Here is an 18,794-nt window from a genome sequence, read left to right as displayed (position 1 = left end):
AGAAAAAACAATGCTGGATTCATAGCAGAGAGGAAAGAGTGAAACTCTCTGCAGTTTAGCAGTTAGGGCACAGAGCTCAGGAAAATAAAAAATCCTGGGTAGCCCTTGCTTCACAGCCTGTTTCTGTTTTCTCCAGTGACTGTTCCTGCTCTTTCTCATCTGCTGACACTTGCAGACACCAACTCACTGTATGAAGAAGCATAAGTTGTTGTGAAGAGTCTGATCGTGTTGATGTGTTATATATATGATCTGAGACATCATCCTGGATCAAGACACTCACAGAACTTTGAGCAGGAAAGTTTTGTTTGGTCAGAGACATCTACTAGATGTTGAGCTTCTCAAGCATGTGATCATATATCCTTCAGCAAAAGTGGAATAAGTTGACAGAGAGTTGGGGTTGTTTAGCCTGGAGAAGAGAAGGCTCCTGCGAGACCTTGCTGCAGCCTTTCAGTACTTAGAAAGAGTCAATGAAAGAGATGAGAACAGACTTTTTAGCAGGGCCCGTTGCGATGGGACAAGGGGTAATGGTTTTAAACTAAAGGAGGGGTGGTTCAGACTAGACATGAGGAAGAAATTTTTACACTGAGGGTGGTGAAACACTGGCACAGGATGCCCAGGGAGGTGGTAGATGCCCCATCCCTGGAGACATTCCAGGCCAGGCTGGACGGGGCTCTGAGCAACCTGATCTAGTTGCAGATGTCCCTGCTCATTGCAGGGGGTTGGACTAGATGACCTTTGAATGTCCCTTCCGAACCAACCTGTTCTACAATTCTATGAAATTATCTTGCACACAACTAAGAGCAACCCATCACCAGGAGATGCCAGGGAGTAGCTAGCTTTAAATCTACACACCCTAGCTTGTATTTTAGTTAACTTATTCGCTCATATCCTCAGGTCTAGAGATCTCATCATGACAACAAAGTAGATAATAACCTGTATTACTCAAGTGTCTTTGTTACTTCAATACTTTCAAAAAGTAGTTCTACAGAATCACCTAAAAATAAATCAAAGTTGCCTCATTCTAATCCCAGAAGCTGTGACTGCTCAAATACCAACTTCCCTTTATTATTCATACATTGCTTGTTCTCCTTAGGCTGATGCAGAGAATGTTACTCATTGCAACACTACTCTTAAAATTGATACAAGTAAATACAAGTTGGGAATCCCTTCAGTATTCAAATGAAAGGACATTTTTTCTTGTTCCCACTTATCAGCCCACCACCCTGCAGGCTTCCAAGCAGCAGGCTAAGCTCTTCTTTCAAGTCCATCCTCAACACCTGTGTAGACAACACACATATCATGCTCTTATGATCAGCCCTGCAAGTCATGTTAAGACTAGATGAGTGACACTAAGAGCACCAACTGGCTTCAGGAATCTGTGACAACCAAATGTGACAGGAGAATGATCTTTCCTTATTTTCAAGACATCACTTAGGAAAGCACTCCCCTTGCTTGGCCTACGTTCCTCTAACCACCTCCTCCTACACCTTGAAGCAGTGCCCAGAACACATTCTATTTAAAGGAACCTTTTCCCACATCTGCTGTGTAAAAACTTGTATTTTCAAACAATACAAGGCTGCATTTATCCAGGACCTAAACAGGTGGAAGTCCAGAGATACCTGCAATAGGATCAGTCAACCAGCTTTATCCATAGACCAGGGTCTATGAAAAAAGGAGATATTTCTGAGGTAAGTGTCCTACCGGGTGTTGTTCCTAGACTCTGGGGGTCCATGTGAGCTCTGTGGTGTTCTGTCTGGGGACACCAGAAAAATTTCCCTAAGGTTTTCTTGGGCGCATATCTTCTTGCCTGACAGCGCAACCCTTCTCTCAGTGAACAGAACTGAGAGCTCTTGGCATTATGCTGTCTGCTTAAGCACAATAAATTGTAACACACAGGCACAGAACTCATACTACACAGGATAAAAGTAAAATTCTATTCCTGATACATGAGACTCTGCAGTGCAATCTAGTCCATTCTGAGCTCTCTTTTAGTACTTATCAAGACAAGCGGTTGCAATGCACGTCCCCAGTTTTAGAAAGCTGGTAAAGAAAATGTCAAGGATTGTTTTATGCACACCCTTACATGTAAGAAGATTAAGAACAAGTCTAACTAGCTTTCGGAAAGAACAGAAAATCCAGAATTAATCATCTACTGAGGTCCAAAGTTCCAACATTTCTCATGAATTCATGTGCTTGTCTGCCTGCCCACTTATAAGCCAGGTCATTCAAAACTCAAAATATTTCAACAAATAATGAATTAATCATGACAAGTAATGTAATATAGTATGAAAGTGAAATGAGGGAAGTAAAATTCAAGTATATGATCCATCAGCTACTAGCTTCACCTCAGATCTAGCCAGGTGTTATAGCTAGGCCTGCATGAATATCAGCTTCCTTCCTCTCCTCGTTCCTTCTATACTGTTTCTGAAATCCTGTTCTATATTCAAGACAAAACACTGTATATGATACTTTGATACAGCCCATTCGTTTTCGCTCCGGTTTCGGCTACTAATCTTTATTGCCAGCCTGCAGAAAATACAGGAAGTTTTGCTCAAAACAGCCAAGAATTTATAGGCATTCATTTACCCTCTGTAGTCAAACACTCAGAGAATAAAAATAGCACCTTCGGAATTTTTTGCCTCTGAAGAAAATTTGTCACCAGCTTCCATTTTCCTAGCTTTTAGCCCCTTGGTGTTTTCTCTCTGGCATTCTGCAAACTCCTGACTGCAGCACAGCATTCAGCACTAGAAAAAGGCACTGGAGAGAACACAACAACATACTATTTTTTTTTTCCTCATCATAGCAGAGGGAGCAAGTGAACAAGTTGTACTGGCTTTACTCCACAGACACCATGAGGAAGCCAAGGCCATCTCCATTTGAGGGAGCTCTCTGCTGCTACGCATTCTTGTGAACAACAGAGGAGAGGCAGATGAAGGCCAAAAATGTAAAGCCCAAAGAATTTATTTCAGGATACAAAGGCAGTATAAACATCGTGAGGTTGTACAAGTAAACAACATAACACAGTATCTGATGTAAAGCATCAAATACCAAAACCAGCTTCTCCAAGCAAAAATTAGTATTAAAGCTAACTGGCAGACCATTAGAGCAAATACCTGCAGATTGTACCTCAGGACAAAAGATTTTGTTCTGACAACAAAGCAGACTGTCTACTTATTGCTGTCAGACTGTAAAAACATTGACTACCCTTAATGCACTTGACTTTTTTTTCAATAGAATAGCTATTGATTCCTCATCACACTCATATACCTTTTTTCTTCCTCTCATATTCATAATCAAAAGCTAAAGTCACACAGAAACCCCCTATCAAAAGCAGCTCTATCTTTAGGGTATTAAAAAGGAAAATTATAAGCCAGCTTGTTTTATTTTTTAGTTTAACCAGTTTACATTTGAAAACCTGAAACGGTCATGTCCACCTCTGAGGAACAACTTATATCAGCACTGGTGGAAGGGAATCTCAACAGACCAACTACAGGGAAGGAGCTGTGTACATCTGCATTAGCATTTTAACTTGTATCAGCTTTGGGAGCATTGCCTGCTCACCTCCACTCACTGCGCTTTTGACTCACATTGTGGAACTTCCCTGCATGTGCCAGTCCAACTGCTTTTAGATGGGAGTTAGCTTGCTATAGGTGTTCCAGGGGATTGCATAAATAAACATCCAGTATAGGGGACCCAAACAGAGTTATACTAAAACTCCCAAAACATACACGGCATGGAGAAAAGGCCTTTTACAGCAAACGTTTTGCCTTATGGATCTACTTTGACTGCACTACCCTGCCTGCTGATGTGGACATAATTATCCCAGGCTGAAATTCTTAAAAAAAAAAAAAAAAAAAAGTTGTTAAGCTTTCTTAAGTTGCTTCCACTCGCCCCCCCAGACATGTGAGCTTAAATGTTATTTTAAAAAGTAACAGAAAATTCAGTACGTGAAACTTGATTTATGAGTCTAAATACCAACTCATAGTTAATACATACTTTTGAAAGGTTATTTGTAAAAAGTCACTAGAGCCTGAATTTTTAAACTCCGCTTCACCACATTCAGAGGAAAAGCTAGGGAAAGAACAGAACAAAATGAGATAGTGCTAGACACAATCCCCAACACTGCCATTTTTACTGCAGGTTAAGATATCTAACATCAAGAGGTTGACGGTATCTACTGTAAGTGTGCATGTATATTTGTAAACTAAATCAGACAGAACACGTGAATACAAATATAAGAGGTACTAAACACTTTCACCATCGAAGCTATATGAGATATCCTTACTTGCTGTAACAGTAAATGAATTCCCAGAAAAAGAATATCAAAATATGGAATTCTTACAGGATACCTCTATTAATATATTTTTACATATGCACAAGATTATCTCCTGAAGTCACAGCACTTTCCTTCCCCCAATTATTATTATTATTATTTTTTAACAGCTGCTGTTCAGTGTACTGTCTTTCAATTTAATTTGACTTGTCACAGGGCCTGAACTGCATGCATCTTCCCTAGAGCTGCAAGTCCTGATGGCTGTCAGGGAGGCAGAGCTTGCAGGGCCAAACCACTGTTAACTCATTACTTGGTGCTGAGGTCACGCTGATGAAAACATTCACTTACGCCAACTGCTCCAGAATACACCTTCCCACTTTTTACATGCAACTTCCCCACATAAAGAATATGTCTTGACTTTCAGGATGCACCATCAAACAGATGTCTCAATATGAAAGAACATTCCTTCCAAGGACTTCAAAAAAAGTTTGAAATGAATGTATTTGAGGCAACAAGAGTAAGCAATTAAACTTTTATTCATGATCATTTACATATGACTAAAATGTTCACCACAAAATGCAAACTTTCAGTTATCTTGTATTTAGCAATGAAAATAGTAATCTCTTCATAGTAAAGCACCAAGGAGCATATCACAGAACAGTAAGAAACAGATTCCATGTATCAGTTTTTCCCTTATAATGTACATGACAAAACTGAAGATTTTATAAAAGTCTAAAAGTTCCAAAACAAATTCTACAGTCACCTGAGTGCTTGGCAGGAACAGTATTATTTAGTAGCAGTTACATTACCTGTAGTGGGATTTACATAGCACTTTTTTTTCTGCCTTTCTTGGAAAAAAAACCAAAACAAAACCCCAATTTTTCACAAAGCCAAGACAGACATCATTGGGCCAAATGTTGGATTTTGTATTTTGCCTGTATTTTTCAATGGGAGCCAGACAGAACAGTTTGCTAGTAGAAGTATCTACAAAAACTATAAGAGCAGATGTCAACAAGAAGCAGGGGGGGGGCAGAAATCAGCTCATTATAGCCTGATCAGTAGGGCCCAACTGCTTACAGGCACCTATACCTACTCCTCCACTCAGCTTTTTCCATTACATTTAATTAGCATTTCATTCAACACACTACATTTAAGAAGACAACATGATTTTTTTAAGTTGTGTACATGGACAGATTCATGTACACACTTTTGGTAGTCATTTAAAGCTGTAAAATTTATATGTAAAGAGAGTCCTATGGACTCCATTACAGATGAAAGAAAAATAACCAGAATCAGCGTTACATACAAAACAATATTCTAACACAGAAACCAATACAGTTATCAAATCATTCATTAGAGAATAAAATTGTTATACAAAAAGAGAAATGCTGCCTTTTTATCACTTCAGAACAGCAAATAAGAAGGCAACATTAAGAAAAGTGCACAGCAGAATAGAATTGTTCAGTTTTCAGAAAAAGTTGAATTTTTCTTCAGACATCAGGCTTTTGTCTGGAAACGTACTGGGTTAAGATTGCTTATATCTAGATCAGTCTCTTCTTGCATTAGTTCTCAGCAAGGCGCTTAGTCTGACATGTAGGAACGATACATCAGGGCCACGATGATTGCTACTATTGCTGGGATCACCCAGTTGGACCACGAACTAGAAAGAAGTTTTTGAAACAGCAGTTTAGGAAGTAATAACCAGCAAGTTAAAAAAAAAAAAAAAAGAAAAGAAAAGAAAAGAAAAGAAAAGAAAAAGAAAAAACACCCACAACACCAAGTCATTGCTTAAAGACTACTTTCTTCTTCATCCCAAATACTTGAAAGATCAACCCACAGAATACCTAGGCTGGCCAGTAACACTCTAGCCAAGTAAAAAAGAAACTTGTACTGTTAAGGCTTTGGACTAGAGTTTACAAGAAGTTTGCTTACTAGAGAAGAGTAGGACTCCAGACACATTTAAAGTCATGGCATCCTGCCCAGGCCCAGAATATCATTCATTCAAAAGCTGTTTAAGAAGCAGCATCACATGATACTTTCAAGTACCCAAGCTCCCTACTCAGAGGGGCATGGAACAGTCAGCAGGATATAAATTTGTGAAGTTTGATTCAGTGGTGTCCCAAAGTGTTTTTTCCCTCCTCCCAATTCTGACACGGATTTTCCTTCTTACAGACACAATCCTTTGATATCCCTTAGATGCAATACTTGTAGTAAGTCTTAAAAGTGAGGACTACATATCAATGAACAAGTCAGCAAGAGCACCAGGTGCCTGCTGTTCACCTGATAGGCTCCAGAAAGGAAGGCTTGTGCAACATAAACCATTTGGTAGATATTGATACATATTGATGTGGGGAAAAAAAATCTGGACAGTAAGCTAAAATGCTTGTAAGGTGGTAGAGTTACCAACTTGGTCTTCATATAGAACAGAAATTTTCCTGTACCATCCTCTGACAATTAAGCTTCCAGCAGATAGAAGCTATTCAGCTTTCTAAGCCTCAGAAACATAATCATTAGGAACTTCAAGTTTGACATCAGGTGCCATACTATACCTGGACTGAGACTGAGCAGTGGTAATAAGAGTTTCCTGGAAAACAAAGCATAAAAAGATATTTACACAGGCAGACATCCCTCTCCATCTTAACTAGCTCCTCAATTTCTCAAAACTCATTAAGTGGGACTAGTTTAAAAACAGCTCAGTGCATTGCACTTGGAAAGCATTTTCTCAGATTTCCTATAACAGACTGTTGTATTAGAAGGCAGCTAGCAGCAGCTTCTGTAATCAACATTGCATCAAAAGCTATTAAAATATTATCACAAGGAATTTTGCTGCAAGTTTTCCCATGAAGCTGTCTTTAACCTCAGGTTACATTTGAAATTTTTAGTCACCTAAAAGACAAAGATCTCTTATTTGCCTAAAACCTATTTGAAAGGACTCTGAGTGTTTATTGTATGTAACCTGCGTGAAGAAAGCTACTAATTTACATCCACAGGCTTATTAAACTCAGGGTTTTTTAGTGTGGTATTTCACATTGCATAAGAATCAGTCAAATTATTACAGCTGTTTCCAATATTGATTTGGACTTTTTCTTCAGTTTCCACAGAAAAAGAAGCACCACAAGATCAAATTCCAGTTGGGTACGTATGTGCAATTTATATGAAGACTTATTAATTGGAATACTACTAAGCGCACAGGGCCCTAACTGCATTTAAAAGATCCAAGCATTAAAACCATACTTAAATTTAGTGGTACAACATCCATCACCGCAAAATGAATCGCTCCAGTATCAGAATATTTGCAATTCATTTAAAGAGCAAAAGATTCCTAACATCCTCTCACAGGTTTAAACAGGCTATGTTTTCAAGCACACAAATTATCATAGGTTTACACATGACAAATACCATGTTTAAAAGAATAAGACTTAGTGACTATGCCTATATTGGTTTTGACAACACCTCCATGAAAAACTAATCCCAAAGCCAAACAGCATGGAAGAGCTGCCCTCACCATCAAGGTCAACACCTTCTACAACAGGCTTGCCACTTCCAAGGCCAGTGGGTGGTTCCCCCCACACTAAGACAGCAAGAATATGGCCCAGCTCATTTAAAAAAATGGCTTTGAACAGTATGACATTGGACATGTACACTGAAGGTACTTTAAATACAGGGGAGAGGACATTTGAAAGCACAGGGCTTTCTGATGGCTCCCAGTGAGGCAGGGCAGAGGGCCTAACCTTGTGTTACCCACCCAGAGCACAGTGCACAGTAAAACTGTCTTATCAGCTACCGCCATGCGTCCTGCTGGAGGAAAGTGCTCCAGCTTCCCTCTGGAATGACGGAACACACACGCAGTGTAGATAACTATGAACAGTGCTAACACAAGGGAATAAGCCCAATAGGAATTCAGTAAAAAGCAATCTGCATACACCTTAGTGCTCAACTGACCACATTTTGGCCAAGCTAATATTCTAAGTGCTTCAGTTTAGTAAGTTCCTGTTAGCTTTATTAAGCGATTGTATTACTACAAGTTGCACTGGGCAGTCTGTTTCTGAGTTGCATTTACAGCTCCAGTTCTTGCAGCTTAAGTGTAAATTGCCCTGAATTTCCAAAGAAATGTGACCAGCGGATGTTAATATTGGTGGGAAGAAGCTCTGAATTCCAGTTGCCACTCCATTACATATTTTTATTAGTATACCAGTTCCAGTCCTTAATTAATAATAAAACTGATAATTGCTACGGTGACCATTTCAGTATGTATATTTTTTGTTTACTTTCTTTCCTTTAACTTATTAACATTATTGGAAGATCTTACAAAAGTGATTGTTTCTTAAAAGTAACCTCTCAAACAGCAAGAGTAATATCCTATTCCTACTACGTTTCATTTAAAAATAATCTTCAACTACTTGCTAAGTGCACTGCTGTACTGTTAAGCCAGCCCTGAGCAAACATCCTCTATACACACAGCAGCATGAACCGTACAAATTAATCTCTGATGCACTTGCTCCTTTAAGGGACATCTGTATTTTATGAGTTTGATAGTTGAGTTTCAAGACAACTTAATTCTATTAAAGATAGGGAAAAAAAAAAAAAAAGAGAAGTGCAATACTGCATTGACAGGACACTTAGCAAAATCTACTGAAACAATCAGGAAACAAACAGTATTTTCATCTTGAAAAGGGTTCACAATTGCAAATTAGCTCATCTATAATAGAGCAAGCAAATGCCTCTACTTTAATAATATATTGGTAGCACTAGTAGATAAACATCACATTTTTTTCCCCCAAAAACATTTAGTTTAATCCATTCTGTCTATAAACTGATTTTTTATTAAACCAGATACTAGAAAATCACTGATTGATTCTAGACTCGCCTTCTTGCTATAGTGTAATGTCAACACAATTAGTAACCTCTTGGTTTGGAACCATACAAATTAAAGAAAAACGAACAAACAAAAAACCAAATCCCACAAACACCAAAACACAGCTAACAGGAAGAATAAGTTGAAGCCAGATCAACACATTTAAGAGATTTATGACAAGAAAAACTATACTTAAAATAAAGCTGAATTATTTTTGCCTCTGGGGAGATACCATTTACAGACACTGTCCCTAATGCCTAAAAGAAACAATGTGGCATTTCAAGAAACACACTTACTGCTGGTTTCTGAAGCTTCCCTCTATCATCCTGCAAGAAAGCAAGCAAAAAAACCCACCATTTAGACAAAACCAAAAAATATTTGGATAACATTTATCAATAAATTCAGTTTACAATTCTGTTCTGTTAATGTGTACCTACTTTCACCTAGGAAACAGATGTGCAAAAGAGCAGATGTCTGTATGATTTTGAGCTACCATAAACAAGATCACTTCCTTAAATACTTGCCAATATACAATAAAGTGAAACCCTAGTCTCCAACATATTTCATTATTTCCTGTGCCCATGTTTTTGCATTTCCTTTGTCTCTAAACAGTACACATAACCTTAGCTTATACATTGATTACAATCATATTAGTTTACTTAGCCTACTTGTATTACTGGGCAAAGTCATCTAACTAGTTCTGATCCAATGTCCAGTACAAAGGTCCCAAACTCTATGGATCTTTCATAAACTCATTAAGTTTTACTTGACATAGTCACATTTATTACCAAAAAAAGCCCAATAGTATATAATCTTGACAGTGCTGCATTTGTACATTAAAGTATCAAGCTGTTTGTTTCATATAAAACGAAAACAGGTGTTTATCAAACGAGGAAGAACTGGACTGGTAGCCAGGTTAAGTACAACTTCACTGTCATTAGCTGCCATCTGAAATAGATTACAAGCCTGCAAGGTCACAAGTGTGCATCAGAGCTGCATTATTTCATACTAGGAGAAGCTACACTAGTAGAGTTTATTAACAGAGGACCTAAGACAGATACAGGATCAGGAATCTTACTGTGAAATACGCTACTGAAGACAGTGATACTTATGCCAAATGCAAGATAAAACATACACAAAACAGACAGAAGAGGAAAAAAGAAGCAGGGATGGGCAGTAGAGTAGAGCAGATGGGCACCATTAGGGAATAGACTGCCTTAGCATAGCAGCTAAACTAGGAGCCTAAACCTCTACCAAGTGGTTTTCAACTATTAAGATGCAGGAGGGCTTAAATAAGGCCTATCTGTAGGAAGCCAAGGCAGCAGCTCTGTAGCTAGAAATACATCCTTCAAACCTTGAGGCAGCAGAAAGGTGCTTGTTGGAAGTACAGGAGATGGTAAGCACAGTATAAAAAAGAGGAAGGGAGAGATGATTCCGTGGGAACCGATCATAAACAATCCTGACAACTCCAAGTAGGGAACACTGATACAGCTCAAGATGGGGGGAGCCAGAGAGGAGGAAGACAGAGCATCAAACTAGAAGCAAGATGCTTTCATAGCCATTTTCTAAATGCACATATCAAGAGCCAGGATTGTACTTTTGGATGCAGATGGAAGCCTGGCATATACATTTACAATGACGAAGACATGAGAGCAGCTGTCAGTAATTACTCTGCATACTGATGTAAGAAAAGACATTCTGACATTTCACTTTCAGGGGTTATAGAGTCTCATTATAAAGCTCACAGGGTACACCAGAAATGGTACGATTCCATGTTCAATTTATTCAAGAACTAAGCTGTAAAATATTTCAAAACAGCAAACTTTTTGATGTGACCATTTTTATGCTACACTAATCAAATCCTTTCACTGTGGGGGAACCTATCTCCAGTCCAGGTCCACCCATAAACAACTGCAGAGGTGGCATCCAACCAAACTAGCAGCTCTCCTTTATTTTGAAGTAAATTACCAGAGAAATAACTATACGCAAAACCACTATGGTAAACAGCAAGTATTTGTAGTCTCACATACTCACCGGATGAAGTTCCCCAACAATAAAGGTTTCTGACAGTGCCCTTGCATCTGTGGAATGGCCAACATCTTCAAAGTTCTCAGTAGCATCTCCCCCAGCTTGCTCCCTTAGGACCTCTTCACCACCTGGGTGCTGCAATTTGTAAAAGGTTCAAATTTATTACTGAAAACCATTCCATGTGCTAAAAATGGAATTGTTAGTTTCTAAATTTCTAAAAATAATAATAATTTTTAAAATGTACTTGCAAAATCAGCTTCTAGAGTTCCTAGAGCAAACATAAGCCTCTCTGAATAACTACACATTTTTATGTACTCTCTGAAGCAAAAACCAAGGAAACTAAGTCTCCATCAGCAATGGAGCAGTAAGAGGCATCACCCCTAGCAACTAAAGCATTTAGAACACTGTAGGAATCAGTCAGTCTTTTGATAGCCCAACTATTATATAAAGTTACAGTCCACGTTCTCACTTGTGCAGGAAATGTATATTTTTATCCAAACAACATTTTATGCAGCAAAAGCATAAAAGCCGAAAGCAGCAAGAACATTCCAAGTAGATACAACAGAAAGCTATTCACAAGAAGAGTAATCAGGTACTGAAATAAGTTTACAAGGGAGCACACAGAATCTCCATCCTTTGAGGTTGTCTAGACTAGGCTCTAAGAAACCTGACCTTCAAGTTAATCCTAGCTGGGGGTTAGACCAGATAACCTCCAAGGGTCCTTTTCGAAATAAATTATTGTATGATTATCTAGTAAGCCCGTTACTTTGAAACTGCTTAAGCACAACTGAAAGTTCATACATGACACTAGAATAGCAATTTGGTTTTAGCAGACTATGGAATTCCAAAACCACACTGCTGATAAAACCCTTGAAATGTTAGAAGTCATCTCCCAGTATCTCCTAATACTTCAACCCATCACCATTGCCTTAACCTAAATCCCCGTTCTTCATTGATTTTTATTCTTCCCCAGATGCACTCTTGGGATTGCATTAAGTTCCACAATTCCACCCATCAAATAAGTCAGTCCGTATGTACTGCAAGATACGGCACATCTTCTAGTTCAGTGAATTTTCTCAGCTTCAAGTTACTCGTTTATATAATAGATAAGTAACATGCCATAAAAATTCACCACTGAACTTCTACATAGGAAACTACTACATAGACACTGGGAATGATTAGATAAGCAAGCTGAAATCACTGTATTACTACCGCCTTGGATTAAGGCAATCACGAAATAAATTCTAACACAAGAAATAAGGCTTTGGAGCCTCAATTCCACTTTTAATGCTTCTGACTACTGGATCTAAAATGATGAAAATAAATTAAAATTCTATTATTTAGGGTCATGCTGCCTGGGGTACAGCTGAACAGCAAGGCTATGCTTAGATACTAGATGAAAGAAATGGCATAAACATTTCTACTAGTCTAGGCAATCCAGGTTAGCATTTACTCAAATCTATCGTGTTAGCCTCCTATAGATCCCTCTCTTTCAACAAGACTTGTTCATACAAATCATGAAAACACTATTACTGCCAGTTTCCAACAGTACCAGAACTCCAGAACTTGGACCTCTGTATTTATTTTTAATAGATTTAAAAAGTTGCTTAAAAAACCAAAACAAAACAGAGACTCAAACCAACCCAACACTTTTTTTTTTTTAAAGAGTCAAGATACCACAGCTAGAAGAAATCCCTACCATGACTAAGCAAAAACAAGTTTAAGCAATTGATAGCGAGATTAGGCACAGCAGCTGAGCCAAAAAAGGTTAAAAGAGTGCATGAAGAGTAAAGATTATGCAAGCAGACGTGCAAATATGGCATGCTCACCCAAATCCTGCCCTTGAATCCATTCTGATAAGTACTTAGGGAAAGGACTGGACAAAAGTTGAGGGATCACTCAAGTTCAGTGCCTTGAAATGCATGAACTTTTCATTTAGACAGCACCTCTGCTTAAAGATGCAAATTTGCAAACCCTCTGCAAACAACCAGCATGTAATACAAGCAATTAATGAAAAGACATCACCTCCCCTAATGAGAGGAGCAACTGTAATGTCTCAAAGGACAAGAAGTGACTTTTCTATCAAAAGCTGAGCATTTTCCATGGTTGGATGAGTTTCTCGAAGTTTGTTTATACAGGGCCTTTGTTCACACTTTGGCATGGTAAACCAAGCTTGCGACCAGAATTTCTACTTTAATGAAGAGCCTCTGGACAGACCCTGGGACTGGAAGCCCACAAGACAATATACAGATGACGACTCCTAAACTGAAATCCTGCCGGTACAAATAACTAAAGTGTTTTTGCAGGTAAAATTGTGGTTCAAGAGAAATGAAAAAGCTTTTGCTGATAAATTAAGCCAGTCTAGCTCAATCCTAGGACATTCCCAATATAATAACATAAATATTTAAGTTACACCTGTAACACAAATGTGCACAAAGCCAGCACTGATACATAGCATTGACTAATTCCTAACAGAATCACATTAGAAAGTTTTATCTAAAAGCAAATAATCAGTTAAATTCACTGCTCTCACCGGGATCAGAAGACTGTGATTACTTCATCCTGAACTCCTATCACCTCCCCTTCGCTAGTCATGCAACTTCCTCAGTGTCATAGTTCAAGACTCTATTAAAATATAACTATCATAATTCACAATTCCTGCACCCTTCCCCTTCCCATACTGGCAGAATCAAATCTAGGGTAAAACGTAACTTTCAGGGAGATTAGCAAAGGTCTCTACCACAGGCAGTCTCATAAATTCATGTTTTGCTTTCTGCACTACAGGGAATGAGAAGCAGAAAGGACCAGCAGAGCCAAAAAGACCCACAAAACCTCTGCTTTATTGTGCAAGACAGACAGAATAATGCCTGTTTGTTTTAAGGACACTTTCAGGTAGTCTGAAAAGAGTCCTCCCAATTATCTCCATCATCTCTTTAAGTTACAGGACGGAAATTCTGTACTTACGTAAAATTCTTGGAGCCTAGGAGAGGCTCCTCCACTCTCTTTATGAGAGTGTATTTTTGAAAACCATTATTAAGGTTTTAGATGAAGAGCAAAAGAAATGCCCAGTAGCTGGGCACCCAGTTCCCTGCCTATGAAACAACTACAGTTTCCAGTATCTTGCACAAAAGACTGCTAAGAATTGCTATTTTTCAAAGCATTTTCAAATCTTCATTCAGTTCTTCAGAGCTTAAGGAAGAGATAACACTGGTTTTGATCCTTAGACTGCAAGGTTCTGCAATAAAAATCGGCATGATACACTAACAGACAAAACGTGCTAGTACCAGCACCTTTCAATGTAAGTCATTCATTACCTTCTACATGGAAGGTGTTAACGCTGCTCCTCCACAACATCATCATACTCGATGAATATAACTTATCGCCACATAGTGGGCAGAACATTTTTCATTTCAACAGAGTAAATCAATATTTGTTTTTCTGCACTTTATTTGATCAGAATTACAGAACAAACTTCGTGGGAGCTGTCCGTTCTGTTTAGAAAGAGCACTACGAAAGTGCAAGTTCACACCTTATGAAAAATCCATTTTCACTGGCCATTAATATTTTCACTAAATTATGAAACCACCAACAAGTGAAGTAACAAAAAAAAGTCTGTATTAGATGAATATTAAATACAGACCACAGTTAGTTTCCAGAATAAGGGATTTCTCTCAGGTAGAGATGTTCCTATTCTTATTAGCTTCTCTGCCTAGCTTAAAGAATCCAATCAAGTTTCCACAAAAGCCATAAGGTGAACTCTCACTACAATGGGAAGTGGATCAAGACACTGATCATTTCATTCTTATTTTTATAGGCCCAAGTACTCTTGTTTAGCTCATTAGATTGATGTAAGAGCCTGACTAGTGGGATTGCTTTGTTAAACTACGGAGAAATACTATCAAGCATTACCAACATACTTAATCTATTAATTGACATTTAACACCATTCACATATGTAATTACAGATAATTACATAAGATGCTGCTGTGAGTACACATGCATTTCTAGTAGCTATTTTCTGTTAAATCATGTAGGACTTGAAACTATGAAAAAGCTTCAGAATTTTTCTGTCATACAAGTCTGACAGCCTTTGAATGAAAAAGATGATATACCAGTTTCTGGTCTCAAGAAGAGTCTTTCATGCCAAGAGCTTTCAGATACTGCACTCCAAAAGCTGAGGTCTCTGGATTTTCTCTTCTAGAGGATATACTTTAACAATCAAAGAAAATTCAGAGATATATATTCAAGTTATAAAATTTTCCTAACAACTGCCATATATATATATATATGTACATAAAAATATATAAATTGCTGGAATCTTCATCTTCAGTAACCCCTAAGAAAAGGTGTCAAAGTACACAATCCTTTCCTCCTCCAGCACTTGATCTCTATTTCAAATGATCTTTTTTAAGACTTGTCCTTAGAAAACCAAGCTATATGGCCCCACTGTGCAATGCCTCCACTCCCTGTCAGCCTCACCGTTCCCAAAGCATATACATCACCATCCCCAGTCCACTGACTATCTAACTTCAGTTAAGAACGAACCAGCAAGAGGCTAGCTCCAATTTCTCCTTATCTGTTACATGTAAATGCCTCAGTGCCTGGCAGTATCAAAAGAATTATTGCATCATTTGATAAATTCACCAGGTATAAAAGACATTAAAAAATGGTAAAAAAAAAAAAAGTGTCCTATGAAATGAACATGACAATATCCAAGAGCCTTCCTTAGGACTGTAGTGTCTATCAGAACCATTGTTGAAAACAGTTACCTAATCTCATTTATTTACCATCTCAGAATATGAACCAGAAATTTCAGCTCCATAACCAGCCATTGAAAGCTGTGAGACTAAATTTTGACCCATGTCTACCAGAGTGCATCAGACATCCCACAATTGTCCAAGAAACAACTATTTAACTGCTTAAAAACTGAATTCTTTTGATATGCTACTGAATTAGCAACATTGTTCTGAAAACTGAAATGAAAACTTTCATGGAGAAATTCACACATGGTGGTGCCTCCTTTCAATTTCACCACATACTAAAGAAAACGGCTGTCAACTTGTTTGCGCAACTACTTAAACCCAAAAGCTCATTAGATCACAGATTTTTTGCCAAGTGTGTTTTTTTTTGTTGTGCTGTGTTAGGTTTAGGGGGTTTTTTTGGTTGGTTGGTTGGTTTTGTTGGAGTTTTTTGTTTGTTTGGGTTTTCTTATTTTGTTTTTGTAGGTTTTTTTGATGGGAGGTCCCTCCCCAGTCTGAAAGCACTCACATAGTTATGTATCAACGAAAACTTATCAAGTTTCCAAGAACAGCTACTTCAATTTCTCAGGCTGCATGAAAAACTGCATTATCCTCTAGGGCTTCTATAATAAAATTAGTCTATAATAAAATCTGCCTTGCTGAAAAGCCAAACAATATGTGCTGGCACATGGCTTAAGAACCAAATACTACTTGTGTCAACAGTGTCTCTGAAAAATTGTTCGTTGACCTCTAATTTGCAGAATGCTCAACTTATACTTTAAATTTAAAGCTTTTACAACCACAAAAATCAAGATGGGATTACAGAACTAGAGAGGCTTGAATTCTGCCATGTCACTACCAATCTGAAGTGTAGTCTCAAAGCAATTAATGAAAATCTGTAATCACACGTTTTGATTGGATGCTAGATCTCTGCAGATAATAGAGGTGTGGGAGAAAACTCAAAATATCACTAATAAAACCTAGCTACACTTAATACTGACAAAAATGGCTCAGTACTTGCATTTATCATAGAATCATAGAGTGTTCTGAGTTGGAAGGGACCCACAAGGATCATCGAGTCCAACTCCTGTCCCTGCATGTGACAACCCCACAGGTCACACCATGTGTCTGAGGCCTTGTCCAGTCTCTTCTTGAACACTGTCAGGCTTGGGGCCGTGACACCTCCCTGGGGAGCCTGTTCCAGTGCTCCACCACCCTCTGGGGGAAGAACCTTTTCCTCACGTCCAACCTAAACCTCCCCCGGGCACATCTTCCTGCCATTCCCTCGGGTTCTGTCATTGGTCACTAAAGAGAAGAATTCGGTGCCTACTCTTTCTCCTCCCCTTGTGCGGAAGCTGTAGATTGCGATGAGGTCTCCACAGCATAATGTTTTGGTCCACTAACTAAAATGTTTCTTTGTTAACCATGACTATCAATGATTACATCAAATGTTCACTACCAGCAAGTGACCAAGAAAACCAACCGTTAACTGGGAGGCAAAAAAACCCAACAAACACAAAAAACCCCAAACAAACAGAAAACACAACCAAAAAAACCCCACCAAAAAAACCCCAAAAAACAACAAAGAAAAAAAAAACAAACAAAAGGTGCTCAACTTGACCGCTGTATTCTACTAGAGTTTGAACGTTTGCAGCTCCGCAGAACGGCGTCGCACACCCCAGCAGAGCGCCTTAGGACAGCAGTGAGAGAACAAAGCCTCCGGAGAACTTCGGTTTCTACAAGAGCAGAAAGTTTAAATGCCGGGGAAGGCAGACAGCAGCTCCTAGCAGCGGATCACACACCAGCGGGTCCGGCACACCGGGGTTCTCCCAGCCCGACAGGCGCCCGCTGCCCCGCGGGGAAGCCCGGAGCCCACCCGCGCCGGTACAGCCGCGACCCCGCCCCCAACGGCCCCCAACGGCCGTTTCTCCAGAGCAATACGGCGGCAGGCCGAGGGCGCCATCCCGCTGTGCCGCTCCCGTCCCCGGTCATGGGGAGGCCGACGAGAGCCCGTAAGGGGCAGCCCCCACCCCGCCCCGCCCCACAGCGCGGGGAGCCGGGAGAGCCAGGCGGCGAGCCTGCACCGCCCCACGGGGCTCGGGGGGGCTGGTACCCGCAGCGGCCCGGCAGCGCGGCGCCGGGCTCCCCGCTCCCCCTTCACCGTCCCCTCCCCGAGCACTCACCTCGTCCAGAAACTTGGTGACATCGTAGATGCGGTGGTGCAGGATGATCCAGGTGCTCTGGCTGTTGTTGTGCTTCTGCACCTCCTCCAGCCGGTAGTACCGGCCCCGCCACGACTCACCCCCGGCCTCGCTGGAGCCCACCATGTCCCCCACGGCACGACAGCACCGACCCTCTCAGCCCCGCGACAGGCTATGGCCCCGCTCCCCCGCGCGCACGCCGACTGCAGCCCGCCCGCAAGCCTATCGCCGCCCGCCACCGCCCCCTCCCCTCCGCCCTCCCCCTCCTTGCCGGCTTCTCATTGGCGAAGCGGGACGCCTTTCAAAGAAGGCGTCAGGCTGGTGCCCGAGGTGGCCCCGCGGGGGCGGGACTTGTGGGGCGAATCGGCGGCCTCGTTGCTCTGCCCTCTCTCCGCGCTGCGGGCGGAAGCGGCGCTTTCCACGTGATCTGCCGCTGCGGAGGGGCGGGTGACGGGCGGGCTCTGAACCCGCGGGTTCCTACCACACAGCCTTGCGAAACGTGCTGCCGGGGGAGGTCACGCCAGCGCTCGTCACCTTTGGCAGCGCTTGGCCGCGGTGCGTCCCGGGCCGCGCAGCGATGAGCTGACCATTTGCTCTCGCCTCCTTTTCATCCCGGCGGCTGCCGCCGGTTTATCTCCGCAGGAGCGGCGGAAAGTGCGGTCGGGCGCCTCCCGTGCCGGCGAGGAGCACCGTGCCCTT

At 40.6% G+C, this 18,794-nt stretch overlaps 1 protein-coding gene across 1 annotated transcript; it reads right to left on the bottom strand.

Annotated features, from left to right (window-relative positions):
- Positions 1 to 4,821: 4,821 nt before the first annotated feature.
- On the bottom strand, positions 4,822 to 18,278 carry LOC135985629 (cytochrome b5). Its single transcript, XM_065629140.1, has 5 exons — positions 18,078 to 18,278; positions 11,163 to 11,291; positions 9,425 to 9,454; positions 6,823 to 6,857; positions 4,822 to 5,933 (listed from the first exon to the last, which is right to left on the bottom strand). Exons 1-5 carry the CDS (start codon positions 18,219 to 18,221, stop codon positions 5,855 to 5,857), a joined length of 417 nt encoding a protein of 138 aa, XP_065485212.1. The 5' UTR covers positions 18,222 to 18,278; the 3' UTR covers positions 4,822 to 5,854.
- Positions 18,279 to 18,794: the final 516 nt, after the last annotated feature.

Source organism: Caloenas nicobarica, chromosome 2, assembly GCF_036013445.1.
Source record: "Caloenas nicobarica isolate bCalNic1 chromosome 2, bCalNic1.hap1, whole genome shotgun sequence".
NCBI classification, from domain to species: Eukaryota; Metazoa; Chordata; class Aves; order Columbiformes; family Columbidae; genus Caloenas; species Caloenas nicobarica.
The sequence above is the reverse complement of the archived record's forward strand: the minus strand, read 5'-3'. Positions and strand labels throughout refer to the sequence as shown.